The 13,386-nt window shown below is 37.9% G+C and overlaps 1 protein-coding gene across 2 annotated transcripts in view; it reads left to right on the forward strand.

Annotated features, from left to right (window-relative positions):
- Positions 1-940: 940 nt before the first annotated feature.
- TRPC7 (transient receptor potential cation channel subfamily C member 7) overlaps positions 941-13,386 on the forward strand; it is a gene marked incomplete at both ends in the record, with an annotated part of 66,898 nt that continues 54,452 nt past the window's right edge. For both annotated transcript variants that reach the window (XM_080353127.1, XM_080353128.1), the window contains one exon: positions 941-1,693. In XM_080353127.1, the coding sequence (XP_080209253.1) occupies positions 941-1,693 (753 nt within the window). The remainder of the gene's footprint in view (positions 1,694-13,386) is intronic.

Genomic DNA, 13,386 nt, shown 5'->3' on the forward strand with positions numbered 1-13,386 from the left:
CAAGTTTTCTTTGGGGGTTCCAGAGAAGGTAGAAAAATCATAGTTTTTCTCCATCCCACCAACTTCAAGTGAAGACAACCACATAATCAACTGGGAAATTCATGATCCTTTCTGATCTGCCTTCTGCTTGTGCTCAGATAGCTGTGTTCTTGTTGTTCTGCAGTAGCTGTCTGAGAGGTGCTTACTGGGGAGGGATGTGATACTGAATCAGGAATTATTGTTGTGTTTTACAAGACTAGCCTCTGGATTTGGTTACTTGTATTTAGAGTATCTACCAACTGTATTTCCCTAGGAAAACTAGACAGTCATTCATTAAACTGCTCTAGATCAGAAAAATGTCATTATATAGCATGAAAAAAGCAGTGAATAAATAGGTGGCTTGCTTGTAATAGGTGAATCTTAGCAGAATATGCAATATATTTAACCTTGTTACTGTCTGTTTAAAATTAGAAGCATGCTTTTAACTTTATGGAACATAGTTTATTGGCCTGATCCAAGGCCTATTGGCATGGGGACTCCTGCTGACTTTCTTTGGCTTGTCTTGTACCATCAAGGATAAAACTCAAGAAGAGTAATTATGAGAACCATTATATTGAGGATATCATTCCTAAATACTGTGTAATGAATTTCTAAATGATTAAAATGGAAAACTGTGTGTTCACAATTTTTTTTTCTAAAGTTAAGTATGTACTGCATATCCTTGTTGAAATGCAGAAAGGCATACAAGTCAGAGGAGAGCTTGTCTGTTGGTCAGATACATGTTTCACATGTATCTTAAATTATTTTAAATGACTGACCCAAATATAAAAAGGTAGCAAGATCTGACCTAATGAGACATTTCTAGCTTTATTTCAGGTTGTGTGAGGTTATGACTCTCTGAGGGTATAACCAAACTTTCTTTCTGGTTTTCTGCAGGTTGAGAAACAGCAATTACAAAACCATGCATCGAAGGCACACAACCCTTCGGGAGAAGGGCCGGAGGCAGGCCATCCGGGGCCCAGCCTACATGTTCAATGAGAAAGGCACCAGCCTGACTGCAGAAGAGGAACGCTTTCTCGATTCTGCAGAATATGGCAACATTCCCGTGGTGCGAAAAATGCTGGAGGAATCCAAAACCTTGAACTTTAATTGTGTCGATTATATGGGACAAAATGCTTTACAGTTAGCTGTAGGGAATGAGCATCTGGAAGTGACGGAGCTCCTTCTCAAAAAGGAGAATCTCGCTCGAGTTGGAGATGCGCTTTTGTTAGCCATCAGCAAGGGATACGTGCGCATTGTAGAAGCAATATTGAACCATCCAGCCTTTGCACAGGGACAGCGTCTCACACTCAGCCCCCTCGAGCAGGAACTGAGAGATGATGATTTTTATGCCTACGATGAAGATGGAACTCGGTTCTCCCATGACATTACCCCTATCATACTTGCTGCCCACTGCCAGGAATATGAAATTGTTCACATCTTACTTCTAAAAGGCGCACGAATTGAAAGGCCACATGACTATTTTTGCAAATGCAATGAATGCATTGAGAAGCAGAGGAAAGATTCCTTTAGTCACTCTCGATCGAGAATGAATGCCTACAAAGGATTAGCCAGTGCTGCTTATTTGTCTCTTTCCAGTGAAGACCCTGTCCTTACCGCTCTAGAGCTAAGCAATGAACTGGCCAGACTAGCCAACATTGAAACTGAATTTAAGGTAATTCACCACTGTGCATTTTCATTGGGCTGAATGTGTTCAGGGTACTGTATTTTTTACATGTTTGATCAAGTCTTGGTTTGCCATTTCAGGGGGTGGGGGAGGAAACACGGGCTACAGAAACTGTCAGATATATTAACTACACGTAGACTCAGACCACTGTGCATTCTCCACTTAATAAATATTTGTAACTAAATATTGTGTATTATAGCAGACCCATCCTTACTCAGAGTTTCTGTGTTGCATACTGTGTTTGCTTAGATCTCTAGTTTGCAGTAGGAATAAAAATCAGATTATTACGAAAATGGGGATTCATTTCTTTTGTAAGAAAGGTAAGTCTTTTTATTTGAGCAATCTATTCCAGAGGCTGAGCTCTAGAGGCTGGTTTAATGACTTAAGAATCCAGTGCTTCTAGGTCTGTTACAGTGATAAAAACTACAAATTGAACAATTTTTGGTTCTCTGTTTAATGATTTAAATTGCATTGCATCTTAATGGTTTAGTACTGCATCTGTATATGATGAATTTCATGAAAAAGGAGATAAATGATCAAGAGATTTTTACAAAGTTCATCATCATGCCAAACAAAATATTGGAACTTGCAGAACTCTCTTACAAGTTATTCAAGATTTCTATTATCACAATGAGTTTGTAAGTGTCCAATGTCATTTGCATTATTTCTCTAAGTCATTCGCATGACATAAATAGCATTGTCTCCCTTTCTAAAATAAATTAGTCATGAAAAAACTCGTTTGCAGTGGCTCAGTTATCAACATAACACTGTTTTCTGACTTATGACTATTGTGCAGCCACAACCATGATCAGTGATTCTAGAGTAATAAAATCTATGTTATAAGTAAACTGGGGTAGGATGCCCACCAGGAATCCATTATTTTTAATTTAGAAAACTATTCAAGTGTTGAAGTATCTGTTTCAGGACTTGTAGCTATACTCTCTCCAATTTAAAAGCGACAAGAAAGCACATTCTCAAGTTGTTGCCTTTGAAACTCTGCAATAAGTCTCTTAACAAGGACAAAAATAGCCAAACCACTGACCACCTTTGGCAATAAATTTAGGGCAAAACCTTGCAAAATCTTTTTACCCATGTGAATCAGAATTGGAAGGACACAACAATTTAAAAGGGAGTTTTTATTTACATGGCATTCAGTCCTATTGAAGCAACCTCATTGGGTTCTATCAATCTCTTGCTCATTTGAGGGTTATTCTAGTGCAAGAGCACTGTGGGCTCACACCTACAATTAACAACATTAATGTCTCATTAATCTCCCAGCTTCTTTTCAGTAGAAAAATATATATTGTGTGCAGCATGAGCTGCCTCAGTATTGCATGCCTGTCAGTTCTGATAAGTGTCTTGCTGCAGAGAAGTGAATCTGTTTCTACCGGAATCCCTTCTTTTGTTCCTAGAGCTGCCAGCATGGTCTAGACTGGCACTGGCATGTACATGAATCCTCCAGGATCAAACAAGCAATCAAATGTTATATAACTTCATGGTGGTTATATCTCCCCAGCATTGGCAAATATATGCGTGTAAATCAATACTGGAAAAAATGTTAGAAACCCTTTGCCAAATAACTGTATTTCCAGGAAGGCTTTCCAATTTCATTGCCTTTTTGGAAGGTTCTGTGCAAATCACATTTACCTGTGTTAGTGAAGTACCTCAAAAGTACACATACCACTAGTTTACTTCAAATTTGTAACATTTGTTATATTAATGCTTGCAGAAATATGAAACATCTCAAGATTATAATGTATTCTTACTGTAGAAAAAAATGAGATGTATGTATAAATGCAAAAATATTTATTTTTATTAACATAATCAGTATGATGTAGAACAGGATATTAGTAAGAATAGGGTTGTTTCACAGAACATGACATTTTGAGAATGTATTTCTAGAAAAGAATGCAGTTGTTGAAAATGTATGTAAGTAATCCACAAATGATGAAAAATTATGAAATCAAACAGGCTTCACAGGACTTTTTTTGCTGACTTCAAATAATACTTTCCCAGACTTTAAAAATTTTTATTGCAAAAGTTCTGTAATTACAATTACTGCTCAACAGATTTACAAAATTATTACTTGGGGTTATATCAAAATAGTTATTTATATACAGTCTTAGCAGTACAGTTTTCAGAAGGTACAAAAGGTCCTTGAAATGGAAGGACACGAGTAATATTTTAATGATGTAGGTGGATGAAGAGTAATTGAGGGTTAGATAACCTACCTCTGAAGAAACTCCTAGCAAGAGCTAATTAAAATATAAATGTAGCGCCTCTCACCTGCTGCTTGCTGCCCTAAAACTTACGCAATAACACTGTTTGGCACCTGTGACTGAGAAGCCAGCACATGCACTATGTTTTTAGAGAATGTGAAAGTTTTTTAGGAGAGTTGCCTCTTTGTACAGATATGAAAGGTGAAACAAAACAGCCACATGAACCACTTTAGAGAAAAGTTGCATTAGCTGTGGTTAGCCATGGTTTGAGAGAGACTCCAATGATGATTAGTAGGTGAAAATAATTTTAGCAATTTTTTTTACAGCTGCAGAAGCTGAATAGATTGTTCTCACCCTAAATTGCTAAAATTCTGTCATACACTGTAGTTCTTATAAAATGCCTTTGCGCAAGCATTGCATGTTGCAATAGTATGCGATTGTTCTTAAGGTGAAGATGGGAGCCTGGACATATGTTTGATCACATTGCTGACCTTCAGCAGCCTTTTTGTTGACTGATCAATAGGTCTTTAATAGCAAGAGTAGATGTTCTGGCTGTCAGCCTTGAGTGGATATACTGCCTGGTTGAACTCCTTTCTTGATGTGTTGATTTTGGCTCAAAAGCAAGGTCAAGATAGTCAGCTAGTATATGGCTTCCCGCATGCTGAAAAGAATAATAACAGGGAGACTTGGAGCTGGAAGAAAGAGGGAAGCTGTCAGAGCCAATCAATGCCGACAGTTTTACTGGAGCAGATACTCCGTCGGGTGCTTTTTCACTAGAGCTTAGATGAGGCCACAGAATATGAGGATCTGTCCCAGTATTCAGAACAGATATATAGTGTGGAACAATGTTGCTGTGCCATGATTTCAAGTAAATGTGAGCTTTTGCAATGCTTATTGAAGAGGAAAAAAAAAAGTAGAATAATGTTACATTCACATAGAAATTATTTCATTTTTTTCACTTAAATTCTCTAGTGTCAACGTCTTGCAAAAAGAGTTTTCTTATTAATGGGAGAAAACAAATTGTTTTAAAAGATGTAGTCCATGAGTCTAGAATTAATCAGTCCTCCTTCCCCAAAATAAGATGAAAAATATTGAACTATTTGTTTCTACTGAAAATACTAGCAATGTGATTGCATTAAATGTTCTGGCAATCAGCCTAGAAATGGAGTGGATAGGAAACCCCTCAGAGGTAGATCTTTGAAATTTCAGAAAAGAAGTAAATGTCAGAGTCACTGTGCATGTTTGCAGGTCTTTATGCAATGATATTGTTCTGTGGTGGGGGCAGCCCAAGTTGAAAAAACAACCATGATTCGGTCCTTTGCTGTTTGAAAAATCAAAATTAAGAACCAGTTTATGACTTTCCTATTCTTTTCAGTTTTCATCTTGTGTTTAGAAAAAAGGGCAACACGGATTAGAGAAAGGGAAGTACAGATTGGGAGCCTAATTTAGTCCACTGGAGTGGCCCCTTGGTCTGTATGACCCTTGGAAAGAGAGGGGAACTCTCCTCCCTGTGTAGGCTAGAGAGATTCTAGTTCTGCTAGGCTGACATTATATGTTTTATTCCTCCAAACAGCTTCATATTTTAGTCACTGGCCTAATACTGTTTTCCACCCTTCATGAAAAACTACAAGGCACACTTACTTTGTCCTATATTTGTTTAAATTTTACTTTGGATTTTTAATAGAAATAAACTCATTTTCCGCAGAAGCATGGTCGCTAATGAAATGCCATCTTGGAATTTAAGGAAATTATAGCTTAATACCTCCCAATCAGTTTGTGTATAGAATCATATTCTGTTAAGATATTTTACAGCTTTTAAGAAGGATTGAGTGCTAAACACAGCTGACTATAGAAGGTGATATTAAGCATATGAAGCTGCTGCCCATGCTGTGCTTTTACTCAAGTTGAAAACATCTGTGTATGCTTCACTTTATTTCAAGGTTGGCAGACCTTGAGCCTGAGTCATAAGGCAAATAATCCTCTCATTTGCCAGTGTATTATGTGTGATTTGCTCATGCAAGTAAGCTTGAATTCACTTCCAGAGTGAATAACATGGGCAGGAATTGTTCACATGAAGAAGTCATCAACCTTGAGCCAGACCAATGAGAGCTGCCCTCCTGCTTTTGAGTGCAGGTGAGCATCATCTCCAGGCTCAGTTTACTGATGGGCCACAACTGGCTATTTGTGGGAAGTGATGGCTTGTGTGGAGATGCCTATAGAGATACGTCTGCTAGGAACTGCTGCTTGTTTCACTGGGGCTGCAGTAATGTAAAGCAGCTGATGCTCAAATCCGTAAATTCTCATGATGCTGAAAGAGTGGCAAAACAACCCTGGAGACTCCACGACTTCTGTTAGGGATGATCTGGCATTTCTGCAGTACAGCTCTTACTCCAGTAAGTCAGCTCCATCTTTTTCCTATTGTTAACTTCAGTTGTTAACTTCACAGGACATGCTTGCCCTAAACTTCTTAAGAGAAATGACCTTGTACATTTTCTCAATATTTCTAGCTTTATCTCTGTAAATAAGAAATTGGGACCAGATCCTACACTTTGAGGATGATGTTGTACTGCTCTTGCAAAGTAACAAGCACTGGCAGATCTGGTTATATCTTGCTGAGAAGCTGAAGCTTTTTAGAGTTTGTGGCTCTGCAGCATTGAAGATGATCTCCTAACCTCTTCATTTCTCAGGCCATCTGCAAACCATGGGTGTTGCTGAGGATAAATACATCAGAGATTCTGAACTGCTTACTTAACTCGTATTGACGGTTAAACTTGGTAAAATTTGATATAATGAATAAAGTATAACACTTTGAATACAAAATAAATGGGAGGAGGTATTTTAAAATATGTAAGAAAATAACAGGCGATGGTAATAAATATAGATGAAGATAGAAAATATATGTGAAGGTCTAAGAAAACTTGGAAAGATGAGACGACTGTGAAAGTTGAACTATCTGGGAAGGGGAAATATTTTGTGAGAATGGAGGAAAGCGGTGAACTTGGAAAGAGAAAACTCTTGAAAACTGTCAGGCTGTACACCAGTAAGGCTGCATTTAAAAACTCTGCTTCCTACTCAAATCGAACAAACTCTAGGACTTGTTTACTCTCAGGGCTGACTGATTGGAGACAGCCCCTGAAACTCTTCTTCCATTAAAAAAATAGTGTTGTGGGAACCTCCTTAATTAGTCTCAAGAACACTCTTGTAAATCAATCACTTAATTTTTCTTCTCTGACCTACTCTTCCTTGAGTGATCCTTTTATCCCTTCATAGTCTCTTGCCTCAACATCCTCTCTGGCAGACTTATTACTTCTGGTATGTATGGGAACACCTTTTATGAGCCATATTTATTATTTCAGCAAGATGCTCTTTGAGACTTCAGTGTTTTTATCTGGCCTTGCTTTAGATTTTCATTTAAATTCACAGATTTTCTGCTCTTTTCTGTTATTTTCTTCCAGACAGGACTTGTGCTTTTTTAAAAAAGTTGTCTTTTTGCTTGTACAACCTCCTTTTATTCTGCTGTTTCACTTTGCTGAATTTTAGGAAGAGAAGTCAGAAGCGAACTTCATAAATCTGGCCTGGTAGCAGAATATATTAGCTCCATTTTACTACTGTTTTTATTTTCTCCTACACATGTACCATCAGTCTTACCTAATTCCACTTCTGAAAACTAAGCCTCAGCATTATAGATACTTTTGAGTATATGGATGGTCACTATTTCCAAGTGATTGTCTCTCGTACCAGGATCTGTCCCCTGTTGTGAAGCAACTGCTTTTCCTTCTCCTGTGAGATTTTTTGACAATCACTGCAAAAAGCACCTGCTTGGGAGTGCAAACCACCTCTTCCCACTGCATCCCTTTCCCCTGCTACCTCCTGTGACCCCCACTGCTGAATTCCTAATAAAGAGAGCAGGCCAGTGGGTTACTCATATTTATTCCAAATCAATGCCTGATGACACTGGGCTTTGATATGGCTGGGCCAGAACATCCCTTTTGGACCTTTATGTGTTGCAGTCTATGTTCTGATTAGCTTATTTGCTTTTTCTCCTGCTGGCTCTATGCTACTCTGGTACATTTGGCTTCTCTAAGGGAAATCTTTGCTGCTTTTGAAGCCATGTTGAAACTCAAAGTCAAAAGAATGACTCACTTTACAATATGTAAAATTACAGATTTAATTAAATATGCATGATGCCTGAGAAAGAACAAAGATGTATACATTGCTAAATGCATTTACACTGTTAGTCCACAGCCAAAAGAGCTGTGCATTTATTTAGAACATGATGAAAACTAATATTTCTAAAAATATACTGTAATTAATAATATTTTTTTTCAGGTTTTTTTTGGATATGAACTTTCCAGGTCAGTCTTTAATGAGAACATTATTTTTTCTAATAGATGGTGTCAGTTATGTGGTTTAAGGTTTTTAGCCATAAAAAAAAGAACGCTTTGTTCTTTTTTTTAGCTCCCTCTTGACTGAATGTCAGTTTTCTCTACTGCCTTGAAAATGTGTGTTTAAAAAGCTTTTTTTTTCCTTTTTCTTTTTTAATTTTCACTTATGTGAAGCAAAGGCACAAGAAGGTACAATCAAATCTCCAACTCATAATACAGGAAAGAGTCAAGTACCAGTAAACCAAGAAAACAAATTTCTTATTATTAAAATTTTTACTTATTGTTGGAACAAATGCTGTGTTAAAATAGGAGAGGAAATTAAAAATTACCATAGAAATATCCTGGGAGAAGGAGAATATATTCAAACCTTGTAGTGAAATTTGTGTTTAGCTGAGTGAGACTCAGTCTGTACATGAGGAACTCATTCCCCATTGTTTTCTTTTTCAGAGACAAATCCACTAATATTAGATGCTACATTGGGTTTGCCTTATGAGTTAAATGAAATGCAGATATGTTTTGCATGGATATGTAGTAGAGACTGAAAAATGGATGTAGAGAACCCTTCCAATCTAAAAATAATCCCAACTTTGTGACTCTCGTATTGTTCTCTCTAATACTTAGAAATTAAGAAATATCCTCTATATTTTGATAGCTATTAATATTATTGCAAGTGCTCTTTCTATGCCTGTTCTGTGATTAAATCATTTTCTGCCTGGCACATTGCTCAAGAAAAATGGTTTTAAAATGTTACACAAGAAGAAAATCTCCAAAGCTTTTTAGAGTGGTTTAGAACTGATGCCAAAGCTGTGATCCCTGCAGCTGTATTGAAAATAATATATTTGTATCTATGAAGGTATGTTAACATCTGTCCATGTTTATTCAGAGTAAAGCAGAGTAGTAGATGCCGTGATTCATAGTGAAGGGTATAACTCAGCCACCTACAACCCACATCTGCACCTGGAAAAAATGAGACCATTATTCATGGAAGTTGTAACTCTAGTGACAGTACCAGCTGCCGAAGAGTCACATAAAACTGGATCCTGGGAACTGCCTACAAGGACATTTAACCTACTTTATGGATGATTGTGTGATATTGTTATTAAAATATCCCAACTAACTTTGGTTAAAAAAGAAAAAGAAAACTTCTTTAAAAGTTGCCTAAATACTTTCTGCAGGAAAATGTTCTCTTTGCTTTCCCAGAGGAACAAGCCCAAGTCTCTCTTTTGAAAGACTGGAGGGAAAAAAGGATTATTTCGACACATCAAAACAGAGACAACATGTCAATATAAGAAAATTTAATATTTTAATCAATGCCTCAATAGTTTTGCTCCCCTCAAAAATTGCTTGGAGGAAACTTTGGCATTTGGCATGGCAAGATAAAAGCAAACCTGGAAATATTTGGATGTCCCAGAGAGTGCAGCTGTGATACTTTTGCCTCCCTTGGTGCTACTGCAAATGAGGCTTTTGGCACTGCCTGTTTGCACACCATCAGTACAAGGTTTATTACCCTTTATAGCTCCTTGGGAAGTACTTTCTAGTCCTAATCAGTTAAGGATGAACAGCATTGCCACTGTGGCATTTACAGCTTGCTGCTTCCAGTTTGATTGCACATAAGAGCCCTAATACTAAAGCAGGATTCCGGTTTAGGAGAGCAACAGATATGATCATAAAAAAAAAAACAAATAACATGGAATCCCCTTAGAATCATTAGTGGGAGACACCAGGTTGACCCAGAATCTGGGAGGGAAAGGGAGAGTGATAGAAATGGTTCACATAACTAAGCAGCACAGCAGCTGCTCACCACTATCCAGCATTTCAGAAGCATTTTTGTGTCATTTTAAGATGAACAACGTGACATTTTAGCCAGGTAGAAAGATAACTGCAAAATCTGGAACCAGTTGGAATTATGTATATTTCAGTTGCTCTAAGGTCACTTTGCTCCTGGGATTTCAGTGTTTCCTTACAAATGAAGGAAGTGCACTCCAACAAGAGTGCATTTCTGTCAATTTGCAAAATGCTTATTAACGGACAGGTTTTTAAGGCACCTAAAGGGCAGGAGTGGTAAGGGTGGTGAGGAGAGTTAATTCCCTTATACATAAATAATCCTGGGAGGAATCTGTGGCAAAAGAGGGAAAACCCAAGTAATATTAATGTGTTTATTCCTCCCCTGCCAGAAACATCTGATATTAAATTTCTGAATCTGAAGATTCAACACTCCAGTAAATGGGTTGCACTTGGGCTGTCAGTCTGCATAAATGGCTGGTGATTCTTATTTTAATTCATCTTGCAGCCTGCTGTAGTGATTATATTAAGTTCAGACTTTTCATGTAGTTCTTAAACCCCAGATATGATGGAGGAATTGAGAAATTATTTTTTGTTATGTAAGGTGACTTTTAGAAATTATTCTGAACTGCCAAAGCCTATTGGCATCTAATATTACCAAGCCATGATTTTCAGGAAATATATGTGTGTGTGACAACTTACATAGAGTATCTTGGATAATATTTAGAAAAAAAAAAAGAGTTTACAATTGAGGGATCTCCTTTTCATCCTTCTTGAACCTCAACTTTTTATAGTGAATATAAGTGGATTTTTTTTTTTTGTCTTATAATTTACCTTTGATGCAAACAGTCTCTGGATATCTTGTAGTCAGGATAAAGCATAATAAAACTTGTAACATGTTAATCAGGAATGTGAGGTATCTTGACTAAGTAGAAGAAAAAACAACTGACATTTTGAGATAATTTGTTGCGTATGGAAGGGATTTGTATGAAAGCAAGGTTAAATACAGGGTTATATTAAGTTCAAGTTACTGTGATGTAAAAGCAAGTGAAATAAGATTACATTTAATTAATATTGTGCTCACATGTGTTGTGGAGTCATATACACCCCATATAGCTGAGAAAATGTCTGTAGTTAGCTGATGTGAAGATTTAAGTGATATTTAACTGCCATTTAACTGGCTTTTGGGAGCTCTTTCAGTGAAAGTGGTGCTGTGATACCTGTTCTTTACCCTGTTTCTGCTTTTAGGAATGAAGATGATTTGCCTGCATTGTGTTAGTCTTTTGTGTGCAAGCACTACTCCTCTACAACAGCTTTTTGAGTACAGATCCTCAGAAGGATGAACCTAACAGAGAGAATGACTGTCACAAACCCACCAGACAACAACAAATGGTTTAGAAATACTTTCAAAATGTAGCTAAACATAAACACTTCAGCTTTCACATTTTGTATTTTCTAGCAGCTTTAACATGGGAGAAAAGCCCCAGCAGACAGCAAAATCATGGCTCACTTGACCATCACATCACCTTCTGATTTGTTGAAACCATGATTTCATCCTCACCCCTTGAAAGAAATATGTACAGTGAAGCTGGTGGACTAACTAGTGGATCTGATCCGAGGCTCATCCCTGCTCATGGGTTCCTCTCTTTATACAAATGAAGGACAACTAATCAGATGTTGGATTAAGAGATCCATCACAGCAAACTAATCCATCAGCAGTTGTGTTGGTAGGCAGGATTTATGCTCTACCACAACCTTTCCCAACATTCTGACCAATCCCACAGAAATGTACCTTTGTCTCTGCAGCATCTAAGCAATAAAGAGGAGACAAACTCCTCTGTGCCACCTCTTGCTGTGCTGCCAATGTCCCAGCCCAGGTGACAGGAGACTTTTGGTGTGTGCGGGCAGACAGAGGCTGCTGCTGCAGAGCTGAACCACCTGGGGCTGGCCTCAGCCATGGTCCTCGCTGCCGCGCCAGAGAGAAGCAGCTCACGTTTCTCTGCCAGGTTTGCCGCCAGCTGCTGGGAGCACTGTGATAAATAGGGGAAGTGATCTGGCCAGTTGCCTGTGTTTAGCTAGCAGTGACAGTTTTCCTTTCTTATTCACTTAGCATGCAAGACAAAATGAGTTCAGGTATTCAGAGTGGTGCACCTCCTCGATGGGAAGGCAGAGAGGGCTCCTGCCACCTGCACCTGGCTGTTTTGGAAGGAAAGATGTGTTGGCCCTTTCCATCCTGGTCACTGGATTCTCTGCAAGTACAGAGCTTGTGTGACATTGAGCTTGCCCTTACTATCACACTCACCTTTCATCTTAGAGAGTTTTCTCAGAGTACTTAGTGATATAAAATTACACGGTAATATAATTATCAAGAGGGGGTATACGCTAGAGCACCAAAGATGAAGACTTTTTTCAGAAAGATGAAATAAAATTATTGGTGAGGAAAACAGATGGAAAATGATGCTATTGCAATATCAGTCAAATACAATATTGGTAAGCTTTGTGTTTAATTAGTAACACTAAGTGCCCAAGCACTCAGCTAATCCCAGCATTGTTTTTTAGGGAATAGTTAGGAGCGAGGCAGTTTATTAGGAGCAAGATGACTGGTTTCCAAAGACTGCTGCTCACTATTCACATTGGGCAAGGATATCTACTGGAACTATAAATGAGCATAATTAGGACTATTGCTCTGAATAGAAAAATAATACTAGATCAGCAGATGGGAGAATGGAATCAGGTACATTTATCCAAGGCACTGTAGGGAATTAATATCATAATAATGAATGTAAATGAAGTAATACATTCTGAGGAGCTCAAGTCCAACATTAAAAAGGATGCAGATGGGAAGTGATTTAGTTTATCCCTCATTGTGTTGTTAATTGTTGTTATTGTAGATAATTATAATGAACCCATCCTCACTGTGTCTAGGCAGACTATACACTGGATTGTGGATAAACAGGAATGAGTATACAAACAATTTTACATTGCCACAAAATGGTGCTAGGTGCTTTAGTGTCTCTAGTTTTTGGCATTTACATGGTAAAAAATGGCAATTTCCTGGAATATAATATGTTGCAGAGAACTTGATGTCAGTGTAGTATTGAAATTGCTCATTGCCAAGTGTGTCATCTCATTGTCAGTATCCAAGCCCCAGGACCTGGACTCATTTCAGAAGAGAGAAATGTAATGATACGGTTTTAATATTCATATTTCTGCTTAAGAAAGTGCTACAGTATCACTTCTAAGTCTGTTCTTAGAGAGAGGACGATGTCCATCTGATCTAGAGTGCTCAGTGCCA

Source organism: Nesoenas mayeri (assembly GCF_963082525.1).
Source record: "Nesoenas mayeri genome assembly, chromosome: 14".
Taxonomy (NCBI): domain Eukaryota; kingdom Metazoa; phylum Chordata; class Aves; order Columbiformes; family Columbidae; genus Nesoenas; species Nesoenas mayeri.